At 37.3% G+C, this 23,263-nt stretch overlaps 2 protein-coding genes across 2 annotated transcripts; both read right to left on the bottom strand.

Annotated features, from left to right (window-relative positions):
- Window positions 1–7,809: 7,809 nt before the first annotated feature.
- LOC111390828 lies at window positions 7,810–9,793 on the bottom strand. The gene is made up of 6 exons (XM_023015944.1): window positions 9,705–9,793; window positions 9,290–9,524; window positions 9,121–9,173; window positions 8,615–9,013; window positions 8,338–8,525; window positions 7,810–8,288 (listed from the first exon to the last, which is right to left on the bottom strand). Exons 1-6 carry the CDS (start codon window positions 9,791–9,793, stop codon window positions 7,810–7,812), a joined length of 1,443 nt encoding a protein of 480 aa, XP_022871712.1.
- Window positions 9,794–10,990: 1,197 nt separating this feature from the next.
- LOC111390827 lies at window positions 10,991–15,736 on the bottom strand. The gene is made up of 7 exons (XM_023015943.1): window positions 15,116–15,736; window positions 14,853–14,962; window positions 14,584–14,767; window positions 14,270–14,515; window positions 13,324–13,857; window positions 12,101–13,227; window positions 10,991–11,255 (listed from the first exon to the last, which is right to left on the bottom strand). The coding sequence occupies exons 1-7, from the start codon at window positions 15,734–15,736 to the stop codon at window positions 10,991–10,993; spliced, it is 3,087 nt and encodes a 1,028-aa protein (XP_022871711.1).
- Between the last annotated feature and the right edge of the window lie 7,527 nt (window positions 15,737–23,263).

The following is a 23,263-nucleotide window of genomic DNA, read 5'->3' as shown; positions in this document are numbered from 1 at the left end:
ATAAATAGAAATTAGATGGATCCAAGACATCCAATGAAATCGTACAACAATCATAATATATAATTCCAATGTGTTCAAATCCTAAGACAAAGAAAATTATTTTTCTTGATTTTTCAATTGTCTAGTTCAAAAATTAGTTTTTTGTTTTAATTAAAATAAGGTGCCCACTCACCGGCGAAGTTTTGACTTTAGAAAATACCATGGAAAACTTGGAAGTTTGAAACATCAAGTTCTTGAAATTAAAAAACTGAAAGTTCGTGATCTAAAAAGTTGGAAGTTTGTGATTCAGAATTAATTCAAGAAATGATCATCGAATTTAGGTAAAAATTCGAATAATTTATTTTTAATATAATATACATGTGAACATCAAGACGATCTTGTTTATCAAATTAAAAAAATTTTAAATTTCTAAATAATTCTGCTTCCGCATTCCAACATAAAGATGCTCTATTGTACATAATAAACTCTATAAATGTGGTTTGTCCCATTTAAATATGGTTTGTATTTTAAAGAACCGGCCCTTAAAATTATGTTCTAATGAACTCTTTAAGTTTACTTTTTATTTATAACAATAATTGGCGCTCTAACAATAAATATACTTTTTATTATTCACGGATTTTAATACTTTACTTTTTAAACTGTTCAAACTATATTTAAATTTATTGGACATTGACATAGAAGAAATTATGTTAAATAAAATATAAGGAGAAATTAATAAATATTTTTTTGAGAAAAGTTAAATGAATAGTCAAAATAGAGAGCATTATTGAAATGCATAAAAAAATTTACTCTAAGTTTTGAGATTGTCTCTATATTTCATAAGATGTTCTTCTTAAATAAAGAATCTTTTAGAGATGTTCTTAATAGTTGAACATAAATTTGCTCTTGGCTAAAATAATAAATAGATTCAGCCAAAAAGTAAAAAAAAAAAAAAAAAAAAAAAAAAAAAAAAAAAAAAATCTTTTCCATTACTAAACAAACTGTTGAAAATTTTTCAAAAAGGACAATCAATTTATTTCATCTTCACAGTTCAATAACCAAATTCGTGCAGAAAGAATCCTCCAAATTTATTTTCTTAAAAAGGTTGAACCCCAACTTTAAAGGTCTCCCACCGCCCCTACTCTGGAGCATCGTGAGGGAGGTAAATCGCAGGTTATGTCTCCAAGGGTACAGGATGGAAGGCTGCTTATACACTTGCACTTACCCAAGAGCCAAATCCATATTTCAGGATTCGAACCCTTGACGCGGCGGCAGCCTCAAGTAAAGCTGGATTTCTCCACCCTCCCCTTTTACCACTTGGAGATGTGCCCTGGGGACAACTCCAAATTTATTTTCTTATTTTTATTGATACATGTTTATGACATGTTTTCGATAATGCCCAAAAAAAGAAAGGAGAACATATTAAAAGTAGGTTAGGCCTTTTAGTTAACGAAAATAAATTTAGGCATTCAATTTATGTCGGGCCAAATTTGTCCTCCATCTCGTAGTGGCGCATTAGCCGTCTTCAAGAGTTGATTATACTTGTTCCACAAATAGCACAAGGAACCAAACCAATCACCCCAAGGCAAAGATCTCTCTCCGACACTGGATTGGCAAATGACATTTTCCAGTCCCACCCTCACAACATCTAGGTGTATCAATGTCTCCTTGAAGAGAGTCATGTGCATCCTCTCTCTTCAGCTTCATGATAAGTGGAAGAATCCTTGGCTCAGGATGAAATTCAGGATGGCCATAACCATCCCGAGTCCCGTTCACCACACCACCTCGGTCAGCCATATTGATCTGCCGGCAAGGGTGACAATACTCTTGTCACCACATGTATATACTAAAATTTCAAAACTTTGGAATTTGAAGGGAGCGAAGAACATGAAAATGATTAAAGGAGACATCTCAATGTTTTTTCTATCAAAAAAACTTTCAATATTGTTTCTATCTTAATCAATAATGCTAGTCACACTCTTTCTATATTGGTAGATTGATACGAAAATGACTAATAAATATCAAAAAATGTCTCAACGATGAAAATCATGAATATAGTATTGTATGTTTTTTACATTTTATCTACCCTTGCATGTGCACAAAAACAAAATCTCGTGATCATATAAATACAATTTATTATTAAAATAAATGTTATATGATGTAAACCCTTATCATATCATCGATACATTCCATCATTTACATATGCAAATACATAAATTAGTTAAACTACGTCATTCATATGCATGTTCTCCCATCATTCAATAGTTGATGCATGGATAAGAAATAATTTCTTGTTATCACTATTGTATGAAGTAATAATATTTTATAGCACGTGTGTTTTTAATGAAAAATAATAATTAACTAGATTAAATTTCTTAACTTGTGAGAACAAGGTTAAATGAAATATCAGGTTAAACAATTACAATTATCACGTGTTTTACTTGTCCTATATTTAAGATTACCTATATATTCTACATCCATTAGACCACCATAGTTTGGGCAAAGAAAAAATTAAATAATTTATGACCTATTTTACCTTATTTGGACCACCTTAGCATAATATTTTGCATTTGATGTGTCAAATATATTTAATGTGTATTTGAGATTTCAAACAAATAAATTAAATCAAGTTAATGCATAACATCTTGCTTCAATCCAAGCCATGCAGTTTACCAATCCAAAATCAAGTAGTTAGAGTCCGTCTAAATACAAGAATATTATGGACAGAATGTTAACTATGTTCCCGATTTAAGAATTGTATAAAATTTATTAAAAAAAAAGAAAGAATGCTAAAATTGCTAAGTATATGTTATAATTATGTCCATCAATGTACCTAATTAGAATCCATTGAGCGGAGACATATGTAACCTTTATATGTTCTCAGTTTTTCGGATTCTATTGGTCCCTTCTAGGCTATTAGTTATTTGCTAATCCATGACACGAATTAAAAACACGACATATATATAAAAATATATACTAATTATTATTGAACTTTACACTTACAATCGTTTAAGTTTTGGTGCTAGTACTCAGAAGTTTATCTTTCAATTTTTATTTCAACCAAAAATTGCAAAATGATTTTATATAGCTGCTTGTTGGGTTAAAAAAAAGTTGTTTTGTTTGATGATAGAATTTATTTCCTTTAAACTAATTACAGAATTTGCTATTTTGTCGGTTAATACAATTCTTCCAATTTCCACTATAATATAATGAACTTTTTACGGCATTAAAAATAGCAACATTAAATTTTGAAATTGATATATATTCGTGGTCCAAATTCATTTCTACATAAAAGGGTTATATATTAAATTATAAAACAAAATTATTATTATAAATACATGATCCACTGTTTAATGAAGTTGAAAAGAAAAGTAAAAAATGGAAATCAATTGCTGTCAAAAAAATCATTTTCTTATGAATGAGGTTTGTGTAAAAAATTATATCACCCTACTATTTAGAAAACATATATTAGAAAATTAAAAATTAGTTCTACTACTCAATCCAAGTCAAATCATAACTTCAACAACCCATTCAAACCCAGAACTTATTATTATCTCCATTTCATGATCCCCATCATCGTTTATCTTTGAAAAGTTACGAATAATCTTTCTATACCTGTAATTACAATAGTTGGGATATCGCTGATTATGCTTGCCTACTACATTTATTCTGTTGGGGAAAAATAAAAGAATTGTTGCATATTAAAGCGTTGTATAATATTGTCCATTTGTGTTGCATTTTTCTTCATAGAGATGGGGAGAGAAAAGAAAAAGAAAGGAAAATTGACAAGTTGTTGGCTACATGAATTGGGAACAAAAAGACATGCCATGGACATAATTTGATTAGTCCAAGTAATTAATTGCATCAATAATGTATGTTACGTAACTGCTGCGAATTGTTAAGAGTTTGGCCTATGTGCGAACTAACGTTGGCTCAATGAGGTGCAAATATGTCTATCTTACTTGGGAAATGACGTTGAAAAATATTAAGAAAAATTATAAAATATAGTGATTGTTGCTAGACACGTCTCTTGCTTTTAGAGCATGAAAATAAGTTGATTTGTCAATAAATTTATCTATGACCATGATTTGTCACTTGTTTCGGAAATAAGTTAATGAAAGACTAATAATAGTAATTTTCGATGTTTTTGGCGAAGCCGAACAAATCAACTTGTTTAGAAATTGGGTTGAATTTGACTCTATTGATGGACATGTTTAGCCTTGAATTTTTGATTGCAATCATGTGAAGAATAATAAATAGATTCTCCTAAAATCAAAGTTGATTTTCTTCACATGAATGATATCAATTAATTTATATGAAATGTTGTGATAGATGTCATCTAAAGATGATCGTAACTTACCAATAGCTAGTTATGATCATGCAAATTGAATGAAAACTTGAAATTTATTTGTAGACGCTCTCAAAAAGAGACAAGATAGTAACTAATTGTCCCAATAAATATGATATGTTGCAGGCAATTTCAACAATAATAGCTCATCATCGGTGTGTGGTGCTCTTGAAAGCTTAATAAAATGACAACCAATGAGTGGACCCTAAAAATACAGTCAAGTCTTTCGTTACTAAATAAAATAATACCGTCCGTTAACTGTTTGTCTCCGTGTGTGCATGTAATCAAATTGTCCTTGCACTTCTATTAGTCACATAGTTACAAATCCATACAAACAAGAAAAGCGAAATGACGCAGCATGGCACGAGGACCTTAGCAATACTTGTTAGGAAAGTAATCTCTCATGCAAGACTAAATTATAATCTTTAGTGCTTGTCTCCCATCCATTAGAATTTCTTTGTATGCAATCAAAACGGCTCTCGTTATATAGCCACTGCTTTCTCCTACAGTGTCGTAAGAGTCGAAATATGCTCTACAACAGGAGACTTTTCTTTGACCACAAAAAAATGTTACAAAATAATAATAATAAGATTTTAAAAATAAGTTCCGTCTTTCTTATTTTAGAAAATAATTATAGACATTCAATTTATAATAGGTTCAAGTTCAATTTTGATAGGAATGAATGTTTGTGAAGCAAATTATTTGGCTGAAAACGGTGGGAAAAAAAACATGGGGGACAGAGTCTCTGATATGATCCAGGAGTCAAGCCCGACGAAGGCGAGTGCGATCTCATACGACTCAAATTAGTGTAACCAAAGCTCCTAGAAAATTTTAATTAATGGCAATATGATTCAACTTCAATGGGTTCATTTGAGCTTGATAGGGCAGACTGGTTGACCGTTGACCCACGAAGCGGTTCCACAAATAATAGCTAATTACGTGGATAAAACCTATTTAAAACAAAGTAGCTAAAATTAGTAGGATGTTATGGGCATCCTACTTGATTATTCATTAACGTATTGTAACCGAGAAACATATATCAATAAATATAAAACTACAGTAAATCATTAACTTTTCAACATAAAAAGTAATTAAAACTCAGCAAAAAAGTTCATCCTCTTCCAGAAATATTGATTTTTACTAATATACCAAAATTTAATGGGACAATTTGAAGTAGGCCATGTGATAGTCGGAACGAAGGGGAGAATAAATAGAGCTCAAAACGTATTATAATTTATTTTTTCATGTAAAAATTGTCATATGTATTATAATTTATTTTTTCCTATAAAAATTGACATATTTAAAAGTGTCATATTTATTCTTTCTACTTGTAGAAGTTTTAATCAAATAATGCATTAGGAGTCCTTTTCCAACAATGTATATTTTCAAATCAAACTAATTGTATAATTAGACTTTAGTTAAGTTACTATATGTTTACGTGACATCCACTTTAGACTCGTGAACTGGGAAAAAGAGATGTGGAGGGAAAAAAAAAAAAAAGGGAGGAAAATTGACAAGTTGTTGGCTACATGAATTGGGAACAAAAAGACATGCCATGGTCATAATTTGATTAGTCTAGGTAATTAATTGCATCAATAATGTGTGCTATCTCACTGCTGCGAATTTTTAATGGCCTATGTGCGAACTAATGTTAGCTCAATGAGATGCAATATGTCAATCTTGAGAAACGACGTTCGACAATTATTAAGAAAAATTATAAAATATAGTGATTGTTGCTAGACACGTCTCTTGCTTTTGGAGTATGAGAATAAGGTGATTTGTCATTAAATTTATCTATGACCATGATTTGCCACTTGTTTTAGAAATAAATTAGTGAAAAAATAATAATAAAATTTTTCCATGTTTTGGCGAAGTCGAGCAAACTGATGTGTTTAGAAATTGGGTTGAATTTGACTCTATTGCTCGACATGTGAGTCTTGAATTCTTGATTGCAATCAAGTCAAGAATAATAATAGATTCTCTTAAAATCGAAGTTGATTTTCTTCACATGAAATGATATCAATTAATTTATTCGAAATGTCATCTAAAGATAATGGTAACTTATCAATAGCTAGTTATGATTATGCAAATTAAATGACAACTTGAAATCCATTTGTTGACGGTCTTAAAAAGAGGCATGACGGTAACTAATTGACCCAATAAATGTGATATGTTGAATGTTATTTCAACAATAATAACGAAAATAATCTTTCATCATTGGTGTTTAGAGCTCTTGAAAGCTTAACAAAATGACAACCAATGAGTAGACCCTAAAAATAAAGTCAAGTCTTTAGTTATTGAATAAAATAATATCATATCCAATGTTAACCGTTTGTCTCCATGTGCACATATCAAAAATAACTATGTCCCTTCAACTTATAGAAGACTAAATTATAATCTTTAGCTCGTCTCCCATCCACAAGAATTTCTTTGCATGCATTCAAAACGACTCCTGTTATATGGCCACCCCTTTCTCCTACAGTATCGGGAGAGTTGAAATATGCTCTATTATGGGGAGGCTTTGTTTCGACCACAATAAAACTTACAAAATAATGATATATAAGATTTTATAAATAATTATAGACATTAAATTTATGACAATTCAAGTTCAATTTTGATAGGAATAAATCTTTATAAAGCAAATTATTTGGCTGAAAAAAAAAATGAAAAAGTCACATACGACTGAATCCATGAAAGAGGTGCATGGGAATTGATGAACGGATGAGATTTTATAATGAAGACGTTGTTGGGTATTTGTCTCAAAAATTAAAAGTTAGAGGGCTTTTATTGTAAATAATAAAAGTGACGCTGGGTAGGATAGTGATTATCCTATTGACTTGTTGTAGCAGATGATTCGTAAGAAAAGAACGACAGAAAATGTCCAAAAAATCAGAGAAAATACTCTGAATTCAACTCAATATTATTAATAATACAGAATGATCAGACTAACCCACAAGCCTGGTTAAATAGTTGCGAAATACGAAATTATTGAAAAATTACCAAAAATGGTAAAATCCCGAAATTATACCAAAATAAAATATTAAGTAAAAGAAGTAAGTTGCCAAAAATTTGGCTCAATTCGAGTTTTCTAACATATGAAAAAAAGGAAACGAAATATTACCATAAATAGTAAAAAATAACTTAAAATTGAATGTTGGAAAGGAAAACAGTGGATTTTGGGCTCGAATTGATGTCCACCGAGCATAGCTTCATGACCACGACGTGCACGGGGAAGAGAGCTTTCTGGATTGGGGTCATAATAGTGATTCCGATAACCGTAGCCAAAGTTATGGCCAAATTATCAAAGATGCGTCAAATTCCCCCAATTAAGGAAATAATGGTGATTCACTTTTCTTCCTTGCGCCGATCCGTCATCTCATGGTATCTCAGCACCATCATCGTGCTATCTGACAAATCAGCACCACTCGACTCGGATCCTCCTGCATCAGTCGCCCCGGGTTGGAAAGAACTCGCCCTCGAGTTCACAGTAACTTCATCGGACAATTGAGTTCACTGCTAAAATTCAATTTCGTTCCAAGTTTCTCCCACAAACTCCTCCAGAAATGACTCATAAACTTAGTGTCACGATCAGAAGTAATTGACTGTAGAACACCATGTAAACGCACAATCTCTCTGAAATAAAGATGAGCAATCCGAGTAGCATCCATTGTCTTCCGGCAAGCCACAAAATGAGCCATCTTCGAAAATCTGTCAACCACAACAAGAATGGAATCCATCGCCCGCTGTGTACGAGGTAAGCCCAAGACAAAATCCATACTGACATCAAACCAAGGCACTTCAGGTACAGGTAATGGTGTGTACAATCTAGCATTAGTAAGAGCCCCTTTAGACCGCTGACATACATAACACCGCTCCACATAATGCGCCACATCACTGCTCAACTTGGGCCAGTAATAATCAGAAGAGACCAATGCCAATGTCTTGTCTCGCCCAAAATGTCCTTAGTGAACAATCCGGAATGCATAACTGCAATCCACGAAACAGGTAACCATTATGTAAAACAAAATCATGTCGGTGATTATCAGTCACCTCCCGAATTATCTTCCCAAATGAAGGATCCACAGCATACATATGAGGAAATGCCTCAAATCCGACAATCTTGGTGCTCATGGTGGCGAGGAGTAATGTGCGACGGCTCAATGCATCTGCTACTTGATTCAAACTCCCTGCTTGATGCCTGAGTGTGAAAGTAAACTCTAGCAAATACGCCATCCACTTTGCATGTCACCTACTCAGCTTGTGCTGACCATTAATGTACTTCAAAACCTCATGATCAGTAACAAGGATGAACTCCCTCTATACCAGGTAATGGTGCCAATGTTTAGAGTCTGCACTATGGCATAGAACTCCAGGTCGTAAGTGGAATAATTTTTCTTCGATCCCCACAGCTTCTCACTAAAAAAGGCTACCGGACGTCCCTTCTGACTCAGAACACCATCAATACCAACTCCAGGCGCATCATAGTTTACCTCGAACACCTTTTCAAAATTCGAAAGTGCCAAGACTGGGGCCTCCGTTATCTTCGGCTTAACCAACTGAAAGCTAGTCTCTGCCTCCTCAATCCACTGAAAATCACGCCCTTTAAGGCACTCTATGATAGGAGCAATCAAGGCACTGAAGTTTCTGATGAATCGACGATAGAAGGATGCCAATCTATGGAAACTCCTGACATCGTGCAAAGTTTTTGGTTTCGGCCAATTCAAAACTACCTCAATTTTGGATTGATCTGCATGAACACCATCAGTAGACACAACAAAATCCAAAAAAGTTACAGAAGTTGTGAAGAAAGAACACTTAATTCTGATTGATGAATAAGCGCTCCGTCCTGATTACATCAAAGACAACACGAAGATGATTAAAATGTGACTCTCATGTCAGACTATAAATAAGTATGTCATCAAAATAAACTACCACAAACTTTCTCATGAAAGGTCGTAAAACCTGATGCATAAACCTCATAAAAGTGCTGGGTGCGTTGGATAGTCCAAAGGGCATGACCATCCACTCGTACAACCCATGTTGTGTCTTGAACGCGGTCTTCCACTCATCTCTAGGCCTGATTCCGATCTGGTGGTATCCACTTTTAAGGTCAATTTTTAAGAAGACCTTAGAACCGGACAATTGATCCAACATGTCGTCCAGACGAGGAATTGAAAACCTGTACTTCACTGTAATCCTGTTAGTCAACAACATACGCCATGACACATCTTTTTTCGGCACTAGTAGAGCAGGAACTACACAAGGACTCCTACTCTTACGAATATAGCCCCTTTCCAATAATTCTACCACTTGTCGCTGCAACTCTTCAGCTTCCTTGGGACTGAGGCGATATGCTGGTCAGTTTGGTAGACTCGACCTCGGAATGAGGTCGATCTGATGTTGAATGTCCCTCATAGGTGATAGTCCTGGAGGAAGATCCTCTGGCATCAAGTCAGAAAACTCCATCCGTAGTTGCTATACTTCTGCTGGAAATTCTGAATCCACATTTGTTGTACTATTTTCACGAGGCATTAAAGAATAAACTATTTTTTCACGCCCAACCTCAACCAAGAACATGGACACAGAAAGTAGATTGCGGTTTTTAACTACCAGGGCAGGGATGTTTCCTTTCCTGCGAGGCACCAAAACAATTCTCTTCTCTTTGATGCAAAGAGAATAAGTATTCTTCCGCCCATCATGGATAACACTGCGATCATACTGCCAAGGTCGTCCCAACAAAACATGACACGCATCCATTGATACCACATCAAACCAAGCATTATCAAAATATTTTTTTCCAATCGAGAAAGACACTAAGCATCATTTTTCTACCGTTACCTCACTACCTTTATTCAGCCAAGACAACTTGTATGGCTTGGGATGACGATCCATCTTCAATTGTAATTTCTCGATAGCCTCCTTAGACACTACATTCTTACAACTGCCACTATGAATTATCAGTTTACAGACTTTATCAACAACTGTGCAGGTTGTGTGGAAAACGTTGGTCCTCAACCAATCATCCCCTAAGTCGCCCTTGGGAGTTAGCAGGCTCTTTCGAATGACTAGGGTCTCCTTGCCATCTCCATATAGCACGTCCTCATCTTCACCCTCATCATACACGGGTTCCCCAACTTCCTCAAACTCCTCTATCATATCCTCCTCAATCAGAAGATTTTTATTCTTTTGACCAACAGGCTTCCTACAATCAGTCGCCCTATGCCCCTGTTCACCACACCTAAAGCACTTAATACTTGAGTTGGAACTATACCGCTGTGGCTGATAAGCAAGATGAGATTCTTGAGGGTGAACTGGCTGACTTCCTTCACCTCTGACCCCTGGCCTCTTACTTTGCTATTTCTCTACTGCAAGTGCTCGCTGATATGCCTTAGAAATTGTCAACAATGAATGAAGGCTGGGAACATCCTGCAGGGGCTGCCTTAATCCCCCCAAATACCGTGCTACCATCTGTTCCTCCGTCTCAGATAAATCATTTCGAGTCACCAACTGATAGAATTCTTCAGTATAATCATTGACTGATCTTGTGCCTTGCCTTAGTGAATGAAGCCTCTGAAACAAGTTTTGAGTATAGCCGAAAGGGAGGAAGTGCCCTTTCATCTTCATCTTCATCTTCTCCCAGTTAGTAATTTTGGATTTCCCCTATCAGTTCCATGAACGGTTCAACTGTTCCCACCATGCAGATGCCCTACCTTTGAGTTTGATGGTGACTAGTTTCACTTTGACACGATCTGGAACCTCCTTATATTTAAAAATTTGCTCCACTTCATTTAGCCAATCAATAAATCCTTCAGCCTGCAACGTACCAGAAAACTCGAGTAGATCCATTCTGAAACCGAGATCCACATGACGATCCTCCCGTCCACGATGCTCCCAAACTCGAGCATGATGGTGATACGGGTTTTCAAAACTGGTATCAAAATCGTGACCTTCCACATCATGATTACCGAACTCCTGCGACGCCAAACATTGGGTTAACTCCGCAATTTGTCTCTACAAATCTTCAATCGTCACATCCTGAATATTACGATCACGGTGCGGGACTTCCTCAATCGGAACTTGTCCTCGACGACCATGACCATGTCCATGAACCATTATAACTGATGGAATTTATCTCCCAAGAAGATGCTGACGCTCTGACACCAACTGACGCCGGGTAGGATAGTGATTATCTTGTTAGCTTGTTTTAGCAGATGATTCGGAAGAAAAGAACGACAGAAATCGCCCAAAAAACCAGAGAAAATACTTTAAATTCAACTCAATATTATTAATAATGCAGAATGATCAAAACTAACCCACAAGCCGGGTTAAATAGCTGCGAAATACGAAATTATGGGAAAATTACCAAAAATGGCAAAATCCCGAAATTATACCAAAATAAAATAAAGTAAAAGAAGTAAGTTGCCAAAAATTTGGCTCAATTCGAATTTTCTAACATATGGAAAAAAGGAAACAAAATATTACCATAAATAGTAAAAAATAACTTAAAATTGAATTTTGGAAAGGAAAATAGTGGATTTTGGGCTCGAAATTGATGTCCACCAAGCATAGGGTGGCGAAGACGTGCGCACGGAGGAGAGCTTTCCGGATTGGGGTCATAATAACGATTTCGATAACCGTAGCCAAAGTTATGGCCAAATTACCACAAAGATGCATCAAATTCCCCCAATTAAGGAAATAATAGTGATTCACTTTCCATCTTTGCGCCGATCCGCCATCTCATGGTATCTCAGCGCCATCATCGTGCTATCTGACAAATCAGCATCACTCGACTCGGATCGTCCTGCATCAGTCACCCCGGGTTGGAAAGAACTCGCCCTCGAGTTCACAGTAACTTCATCGGACTCCATAAAACAAGGGCTTAGGTGTTTTACATTGAAGACGTCAGAGGTCTTCAAATGGCTCGGGAGGCACAATCTGTAAGCATTATCATTGATCTTCTGCAGCACTTCACAAGGTCCAATCTTCAACTCCTTTAGCTTATTGTATTCCCCAGCTAGAAAACGATCAAGAGTTAATACTGCCCAAACAAAATCACCAACATCAAACAACACCTGGCGTCGATGACTATCTGCCCGAACTTTGTACTTAGTATTGCTATCTTGTATGGACAGCTTCACCTGCTCATGGATACCTCGAAGATGTTCAGCCATCTCATCAACTTTGTTATTGAAGCGACCCACACGTGGAATCGGAGCCAAATCAAGTACTCCGGATGGGTTCCGACCATAGACAATTTCAAAAGGATTCAGTCTGGTGGTTCTGTTCCTCGACCGATTATAAGCAAACTCTGCTTTAGGTAATGCCAAATCCCACTGCTTCGGTTTAGGCCTGGCTAAGCTTCTCAAAAGATTTCCCAAACTCCGATTCACCACCTCATTCTGACCATCTGTTTGGGGATGGTATGCGCTGCTAAAATTCAATTTCGTTCCAAGTTTCTCCCACAAACTCCTCCAGAAATGACTCATAAACTTAGTGTCATGATCAGAAGTAATTGACTGTAGAACACCATATAAACGTACAATCTCTCTGAAATAAAGATGAGCAATTCGTGTAGCATCCATTGTCTTCTGGCAAGCCACAAAATGAGCCATCTCTGAAAATATGTCAACCACAACAAGAATGGAATCCATCGCCTGCTGTGTACGAGGTAAGCCCAAGATAAAATCCATACTGACATCAAACCAAGGAACTTCAGGTACGGGTAATGGTGTGTACAATCCAGCATTAGTAAGAGCCCCTTTAGACCGCTGACACACATAACACCGCTCCACATAATGCGCCACATCACTGCTCAACTTGGGCCAGCAATAATCAAAAGAGACCAATGCTAATGTCTTGTCTCGCCTAAAATGTCCTTCGTTATGAAGTTCGCTAATAATCTGCTACATTAGTGAACAATCCGGAATGCATAACTGCAATCCACGAAACAGGTAACCATTATGTAAAACAAAATCAGGTCGGTGATTATCAGTTACCTCCCGAATTATCTTTCCAAATGAAGGATCCACAGCATGCATATGAGGAAATGCCTCAAATCCGACAATCTTGGTGCTCATGGTGGTGAGGAGTAATGTGCGACGGCTCAATGCATCTGCTACTCGATTCAAACTCCCTGCTTGATGCTTGAGTGTGAAAGTAAACTCCTGCAAATACGCCATCCACTTTGCATGTCGCCTACTCAGCTTGTGTTGACCATTAATGTACTTCAAAGCCTTATGATTAGTAACAAGGATGAACTCCCTCTGTACCAGGTAATGGCGCCAATGCTTCAGAGTCTGAACTATGGCATAGAACTCCAGGTCATAAGTGGAATAATTTTTCTTCGATCCCGATAGCTTCTCACTAAAAAAGGCTACCGGACGTCTCTCCTGACTCAGAACACCATCAATACCAACTCCAGACGCGTCATAGCTTACCTCGAACACCTTTTCAAAATTCGGAAGTGCCAAGACTGGGGCCTCCGATATCTTCTGCTTAACCAACTGAAAGCTATCCTCTACCTTCTCAGTCTACTGAAAATCATGCCCTTTAAGGCACGCTGTGATAGAAGCAATCAAGGTACTCAAGTTTTTGATGAATCGACAATAGAAGGATGCCAATCCATGGAAACTCCTGACATCGTGCAAAGTTTTTGGTTTCGGCCAATTCAAAACTGCCTCAATTTTGGATTGATCTGCATGAACACCATCAGTAGACACAACAAAATCCAAAAAAGTTACAGAAGTTGTGAAGAAAGAACACTTAATTCTGATTGATGAATAAGCACTCCGTCCTGATTACATCAAAGACAGCACGAAGATGATTAAAATGTGACTCTCATGTCAGACTATAAATAAGTATGTCATCAAAATAAACTACCACAAACTTTCCCATGAAAGGTCGTAAAACCTAATGCATAAACCTCATAAAAGTGCTGGGTACGTTGGATAGTCCAAAGGGCATGACCATCCACTCGTACAACCCATGCTGTGTCTTGAACGCGGTCTTCCACTCATCTCCAGGCCTGATTCTGATCTGGTGGTATCCACTTTTAAGGTCAATATTTGAGAAGACCTTAGAACCGGACAATTGATCCAACATGTCGTCCAGACGAGAAATTGGAAACCTGTACTTCACCGTAATCCTGTTAGTCAACACACATACGCCATGACCCATCTTTCTTCGAAACTAGTAGAGCACGAATTGCACAAGGACATGCTCTCATGAATGTAGCCCCTTTCCAATAATTCTAGCACCTGTCGCTGCAACTCTTCATCTTCCTTGGGACTGAGGTGATATGCTGGTTGGTTTGGTAGACTCGACCCCGGAATGAGGTTGATCTGATGTTGAATGTCCCTCATAGGTGGTAGTCCTAGAGGAAGACCCTCCGGAATAAAGTCAGAAAACTCCATCCGTAGTTGCTGTACTTTGTTGGAAATTCTGAATCCACATTTGTTGTACTATTTTCACGAGGCATTAGAGCATAAACTAAACTATTTTTTCATGCCCAACCTCAACCAAGAACCTGGACATAGAAAGTAGATTGGAGTTTTTAACTACTGGGGCAAGAATGTTTCCTTCCCTGTGAGGCACCAAAACAATTCTCTTCTCTTTGATGCTAAGAGAATAAGCATTCTTTCACCCATCATGGATAACACTGCGATCATACTGCCAAGGTCGTCCCAACAAAACATGACACGCATCCATTAATACCACATCACACCAAGTATTGTCAAAATATTTTTTTCCAATCGAGAAAGACACTAAGCATCGTTTTTCTACCGTTACCTCATTGCCTTTATTCAGCCAAGACAACTTGTATGGTTTGGGATGACGATCCATCTTCAGTTGTAATTTATCGATAGCCTTCTCAAGCACTACATTCTCACAACTGCCACTATCAATTATCAGCTTACAGACTTTATCAGCAACTGTGCAGGTTGTGTGGAAAACATTGGTCCTCAACCAATCATTCCCTGAGTCGCCCTTGGGAGTCAGCAGGCTCTTTCGAATGACCAGGGTCTCCTTACCATCTCCATATAGCACGTCCTCATCTTCACCCTCATCATACATGGGTTCCCCAACTTCCTCGAACTCCTCCTCTTCAATCAGAAGATTTTTATTCTTTTGACCAGCAGGCTTCCTGCAATCAGTCGCCCTATGTCCCTGTTCATCACACCTAAAGTACTTAATACTTGAGCTGGAACTATCCCTCTGTGACTGATAAGCAGGACGAGATTCTTGAGGGCGAACTGGCTGACTTCTTTCACCTCTAACCACTGGCCTCCTACTTTGCTGTTTCTCTACTGCAAGTGCTCGCTGATATGCCTCAGAAACTGTCCACAACGAATGAAGGCTAAGAATATCCTGCAAGGGCTGTCTTAATCCCCCCAAATACCGTGCTACCATCTGCTCCTCCGTCTCAGATAAATCATTCCGAGCCACCAACTAATAGAATTCTTCAGTATAATCATTGACTGATCTTGCGCCTTGCCTTAGTGAATGAAGCCTCTGAAACTAGGTTTGAGTATAGCCGAAAGGGAGGAAGTGCCCTTTCATCTTCTTCTTCATCTTCTCCCAGCTAGCAATTTTAAATTTTCCCTATCGCTCCCTTGAACGCTTCAACTATTCCCACCGTGCCGATGCCCTACCTTTGAGTTTGATGGCAACCAATTTCACTTTGACACGATCTGGAACGTCCTTCTATTCAAAAATCCGCTCCACTTCATTCAACCAATCAATAAATCCTTCAGCCTGCAACGTACCAAAAAACTCGGGCAGATCCACTCTCAAACTGAGATCCACATGACGATCCTCCCGTCCACGGTGCTCCCAAACTCGAGCACGATGGTGATACGGGTTTTCGAAACTGGTATCAGAATCGTGACCTTCCACATCATGATTACCGAACTCCTGCTCTACCAAACGTTGGGTTAACTCCGCAACTTGCCTCTGTAAATCTTCAATCGTCACATCTTGAATATTTCGATCTCGGTGCAGGACTTCCTCAATCGGAACCTATCCTCGACGACCACGACCATGTCCACCAACCATTATAACTGATGGAATTTATCTCCCAAAAAGATGCTGACGCTCTGATACCAACTGATGCCGGGTAGGATAGTGATTATCCTATTGGCTTGTTGTAGCAGATGATTCGCAAGAAAAGAACGACAAAAAATGCCCAAAAAACCAGAGAAAACACTCTGAATTCAACTCAATATTATTAATAATGCAGAATGATCAAAACTAACCCACAAGTCGGGTTAAATAGCTGCGAAATACGAAATTATGGAAAAATTACCAAAAATGGAAAAATCCTGAAATTATACCAAAATAAAATATTAAGTAAAAGAAGTAAGTTGCCAAAAATTTGGCTCAATTCGAGTTTTCTAACATATGAAAAAAAGGAAACGAAATATTACCATAAATAGTAAAAAATAACTTAAAATTGAATTTTGGAAAGGAAAACAGTGAATTTTGGGCTCGAAATTGATGTCCACATAGCATAGGGTGGCTACGACGTGCGTGCTAAAGAGAGCTTTTCAAATTGGGGTCATAGTAGCGATTTCGATAATCGTAGCCAAAGTTATGGCCAAATTACCAAAGACGTGTCAAATTCCACCAATTAAGGAAATAATGGTGATTCACTTTCCATCTTTGCGACGATCCGCCATATCATGGTATCTCAGCGCCATCATCGTGTCATCTGACAAATCAGCACCACCATCGTGTTATCTGACAAATCAGCACCACTCGACTCGGATCCTCCTGCATCAGTCGCCCCAAGTTGGAAAGAACTCGCCCTCGAGTTCGCAGTAACTTCATCGGACTCCATAAAACAAGGGCTTAGGTGTTTTACATTGAAGACGTCAGAGGTCTTCAAATGGCTCAAGAGGTGCAATCTGTAAGCATTATCATTGATCTTCTACAGCACTTCACAAGGTCCAATCTTCCGCTCCTTTAGCTTATTGTATTCCCCAGCTGGAAAACGATCACGAGTTAATACTGCCCAAAAAAAATCACCAACATCAAACAACACCTGGCGTCGATGACTATCTGCCCGAACTTTGTACATAGTATCGCTATCCTGTATGGACAGCTTCACTTGCTCATAGATACCTCGAAGATGTTCAGCCATCTCATCAGCTTTGTTATTGAAGCGACCCACACGTGGAATTGGAGCCAAATCAAGTACTCCAGATGGGTTCTGACCATAGACAATTTCAAAAGGACTCAGTCCGATGGTTCTATTCCTCGATTGATTATAAGCAAACTCTGCTTGAGGTAATGCCAAATCCTACTGCTTCGGTTTAGTCCCAGCTAAGCTTCTCAAAAGATTTCCCAAACTCCGATTCACCACCTCAGTCTGACCATCTGTTTGGGGATGGTATGCACTGCTAAAATTCAATTTCGTTCCAAGTTTCTCCCACAAACTCCTCCAAAAATGACTCATAAACTTAGTGTCACGATCAGAAGTAATTGACTCTAGAACACCATGTAAACGCACAATCTTTCTGAAATAAAGATGAGCAATCCGAGTAGCATCCATTGTCTTCCGGCAAGCCACAAAATGAGCCATCTTTGAAAATCTGTCAACCACAACAAGAATGGAATCCATCGCCCGCTGTGTACGAGGTAAGCCCAAGACAAAATCCACACTGACATCAAACCAAGGAACTTTAGGTACAGGTAATGGTGTGTACAATCTAGCATTAGTAAGAGCCCCTTTAGACCACTGACATACATAACATCGCTCCACCTAATGCGCCACATCACTGCTCAACTTGGGCCAGTAATAATCAGAAGAGACCAATGCCAATGTCTTGTCTCGCCCAAAATGTCCTTCGTTATGAAGTTCACTAATAATCTGCTGCCTTAGTGAACAATCTGGAATGCATAACTGCAATCCACGAAACAAGTAACCATTATGTAAAACAAAATCATGTCATTGATTATCAGTTACCTCCCGAATTATCTTCCCAAATGAAGGATCCGCAGCATACATATGAGGAAATGCCTCAAATCCGACAATCTTGGTGCTCATGGTGGTGAGGAGTAATGTGCGACGGCTCAATGCATCTGCTACTCGATTCAAACTCCCTGCTTGATGCATGAGTGTGAAAGTAAACTCTAGCAAATACGCCATCCACTTTGCATGTCGCCTACTCAGCTTGTGCTGACCATTAATGTACTTCAAAGCCTCATGATCAGTAACAAGGATGAACTCCCTCTGTACCAGTTAATGGCGCCAATGCTTCAGAGGATGAACTATGGCATAGAACTTTTGGTCATAAGTGGAATAATTTTTCTTCGATCCCGATAGCTTCTCACTAAAAAGGCCTACCGGATGTCCCTCCTGACTCAGAACACTACCAATACCAACTCCAGACGCATCACAGTTTACCTCGAACACCTTTTCAAAGTTTGAAAGTGCAAAGACTGGGGCCTCCGTCATCTTCTGCTTAACGAACTGAAAGCTAGCCTCTGCCTCCTCAGTCCACTGAAAATCACGCCCTTTAAGGCACTCTGTGATAGGAGTAATCAAGGTACTGAAGTTTCTGATGAATCGACGATAGAAGGATGCCAATCCATGGAAACTCCTGACATCGTGCAAAGTTTTTGGTTTCGGCCAATTCAAAACTGCCTCAATTTTGGATTGATCTACATGAACACCATCAGTAGACACAACGAAACCTAAAAAAGTTATAGAAGTTGTGAAGAAAGAACACTTATTTTGATAATGAATAAGCGCTCCGTCCTCATTACATCAAAGACAGCACGAAGATGATTAAAATTTGACTCCCATTTCAGACTATAAATAAGTATGTCATCAAAATAAACTACCACAAACTTTCCCATCAAAGGCCGTAAAACCTGATGCATAAACCTCATAAAAGTGTTGGGTACGTTGGATAGTCCAAAGGGCATGACCATCCACTCGTACAATCCATGCTGTGTCTTGAACGCGATCTTCCACTCATCTCCAGGCCTGATTCTGATCTGGTGGTATCCACTTTTAAGGTCAATTTTTTATAAGACCTTAGAACCGGACAATTGATCCAACATGTCGTCCAGACGAGGAATTGAAAACCTGTACTTCACTGTAATCCTGTTAGTCAACAACATACGCCATGACACATCTTTTTTCGGCACTAGTAGAGCAGGAACTACACAAGGACTCATACTCTTACGAATATAGCCCCTTTCCAATAATTCTACCACCTGTCGCTGCAACTCTTCAGCTTCCTTGGGACTGAGGCGATATGCTGGTCAGTTTGGTAGACTCGACCTCGGAATGAGGTCGATCTGATGTTGAATGTCCCTCATAGGTGATAGTCCTGGAGGAAGATCCTCCGGCATCAAGTCAGAAAACTCCATCCGTAGTTGCTATACTTCTGCTGGAAATTCTGAATCCACATTTGTTGTACTATTTTCACGAGGCATTAAAGAATAAGCTATTTTTTCACGCCCAACCTCAACCAAGAACCTGGACATAGAAAGTAGATTGTCATTTTTAACTACCGGGACAGGGATGTTTCCTTCCCTGCGAGGTACCAAAACAATTTTCTTCTCTTTGATGCTAAGAGAATAAGTATTCTTCCACCCATCATGGATAACACTGCGATCATACTGCCAAGATCGTCCCAACAAAACATGACACGTATCCATTAATACCACATCACACCAAGTATTGTCAAAATATTTTTTTTCCAATCGAGAAAGACACTAAGCATCGTTTTTCTACCGTTACCTCATTGCCTTTATTCAGCCAAGACAACTTGTATGGTTTGGGATGACGATCCATCTTCAGTTGTAATTTATCGATAGCCTTCTCAAGCACTACATTCTCACAACTGCCACTATCAATTATCAGCTTACAGACTTTATCAGCAACTATGCAGGTTGTGTGGAAAACATTGGTCCTCAACCAATCATCCCCTGAGTCGCCCTTGGGAGTCAGCAGGCTCTTTCGAACGACCAGGGTCTCCTTACCATCTCCATATAGCACGTCCTCATCTTCACCCTCATCATACACGGGTTCCCCAACTTCCTCGAACTCCTCTATCATATCCTCCTCAATCAGAAGATTTTTATTCTTTTGACCAACAGGCTTCCTGCAATCAGTCGCCCTATGCTCCTGTTCACCACACCTACAACACTTAATACTTGAGCTGGAACTATCCCTCTGTGGCTGATAAGCAGGACGAGATTCTTGAGGACGAACTGGCTGACTTCTTTCACCTCTGACCATAAAAATGATCTTGTATCTAATCGCATGGTTTGAGGTACGTCCTACGTCTTCCACTTATTGTTCATTATTATGTTAGCTTTTAAATTTCTCGTCATTCTAATTTTATTATCTTATTGTTGTTGATGTGTTTTGTATGAAGAGGTACACTTTATTATTAATGCTTTCAATAACTCGTATACATTTCAAGAAATCCAATTGAAAAGTCACAAAGGGCAAATAAGACACCCTATCCACAAGAAAAATAACTACCCATCCCACAATTAGTTCAAAAATAATTTGACGTTCAATTTCACGAGTGAATAATTATTTTTAATTAACACCACTGATTGATTATAAAGCTTAAATAATCAGCATTTCGTTTGTTCTATTATTATTATTATTATTATTATTATTATTATTATGAAACGTTTTCACAATACTTGATTTAAAAGTGGATTTGCATTATGCTCTTTTCTTATAATTTGATTCAAGTAGATGATATATTCAAATCAATTAATTGGTTGCATTTTATGGTGGTTGGAAGGTTAAAATCCTACGTCTTTCAAAGAAATGAGACTGTGGAGTATGTAGCAATAAGTTATTGGGCTTTTGTTTGTTTGGTCATTATGCATCTCTACTAAGTCTATTGTTGTCTGATCAACATTGAAGGTGGCATCCATGCGAATATTGTAGGTGCTTATGACTTAGAATAACGAGAATTGGAAATTTCGCAAAAGCTAAAAATTTAGAGTCTGAATCATTCAATATAATTATAGTCACCAAAAGATTAATTAAACTAATTAACAACCACAATAATCTACCAAAAGACACGGTCCTATAAATTTAATATTAGAATATATATAAAACTGGACGAAGTTAAACAAGGATGTTAATATGTTCTTTATAGTACCGACGATCTACCACAAGACACCATCCTAAAAAATTAATGTACCTTGGTAGCTTGCACAATATTCATATAGCTATTGTGTAACTAAGGTGGTGTCATAATGGAAACCTAGGTCAAGGATCATAAAAATGGAAGAGAAAAAGGATGCTATTAATGACCTCTGATGGATCTTAAGGTCATCAAAGCCGAGATCTATTAGAATCTTATGTTTCTACTCTCACAATTAGGGGAAATTACATAGCAATATGTCTCATTAAAATACAATGAAGGTGTTTAATTTCACAAGACAAAATATTCGACCTCCATCCTCCCATTAGGAAAGTTTTTACTAAAGCACATAAAAGTTGTTCAGATTACTAAAGAAATTTTTTGAATCTATAATCTATCCAAACCTATGAGATGGAAAAACCAACTCTTGTTCTTTCCTTCCTCATACTAGTATTACTGCTGCCATGTAATTGGAATATCATTCCAGCAGATGCCGCTGGTGGCGAGTCAGACCTACTCCACGATGCAGCCATGAAAACACAGTCCTTCCCTCTCCTTGTAAATTACGGTCTTGTTGCAAACAACATGATCAAACTTGTATTGCATAGGTGTGTATCTTAACGAAGTTTATAATTTCATGTTACAAGCAGTGGCAAACTCAATCAAATTTAAAATAAAATTTGTCGTTTTGATTTGCTGTAATTGCTGTTTCTATTTTCACCTTGTGTGAAAACAGGATTTCAAGGAGAAAAACAATGTAGCGCACCTGGTGATTACAAGGCAAAATCAGGGACTTATCAAGCCAAATGTTATGTTTGTGATATCACTGCTTAAATAATAAAATAGTTGATATTTAATTGTGAAAAATAAAGGCTTTACAAAAATAGCAGAAGCAAATTTTTTTTAATATTTTTATAATTTTTTTTTTTTTTTTTGAAAAAGAAACAAGTGACACTTGTTTGTCACTCTTGAAATTAACATATTATAAAATGTAAAATTACAAAACCTAATAATAATATCTGGAAGATATAAATTCACATTTGTATACTGCATAAAGACATATATTCTGGTTTAAAAGTATAAAGAGACTATATAACCATTTGTCTATCAGCTTATAAGTACCATTTGTCTATCAGCTAATAAGTACAAATCTCTCAGTAGAAAAATGTGAAATACACCTACTTTTGTATTTACAACATAACATAAAACTTTAGAATTCCACTATAGTATCCACAAGCGGTGCATATAATTGTACGTGAATAATTGTCAAAAGAACAAGTTCTTGAGTCACCGAACTAAATTACCTAATAAACTTTTCGTTGATGGCAAGCTCTGTTCACTTAACCAAGGATCTTGCATATAAACAGCTGAACTATCCTTTGTCTTGTCCATTGTGGGCATTCATGACACCTTCCGTCTACTTAATTTCTTGAGTTTCTATCTATTTATGGATATCTTTTTTAGAATCATTGATCCATTCTCAAAAATAAAAATATTAAGTTAAACATCAAAAAATGTATTTATTCACAAGAAACGAACTCTATCAAACCTTAATCTCTTCATACATCAATAGTTGATGGTGAAATGTGCACATCGGAAGAAAAGGCATCAATCAAGTTGGATATTTGAGTCGAAAATATGTTTTAAAATTAAACCATCTTTTGTCCTGAAGGTTGAGGTATTTGTTCTAAATGAAAAATAAGGAGAGATATGCTCCAAAAAATTATAAGGGACAGAATTGAATGAAAAGTTCTAAATATTATTGGGACTCGAACTTGGTGGGAAAAAGTATATTTCATCGCCAAAT

The sequence above is a fragment of the Olea europaea genome, unplaced genomic scaffold (genome assembly GCF_002742605.1).
Source record: "Olea europaea var. sylvestris unplaced genomic scaffold, O_europaea_v1 scaffold72, whole genome shotgun sequence".
In the NCBI taxonomy this organism is placed as follows: domain Eukaryota; kingdom Viridiplantae; phylum Streptophyta; class Magnoliopsida; order Lamiales; family Oleaceae; genus Olea; species Olea europaea.
This window is presented reverse-complemented; position numbering and strand designations above follow the sequence as displayed.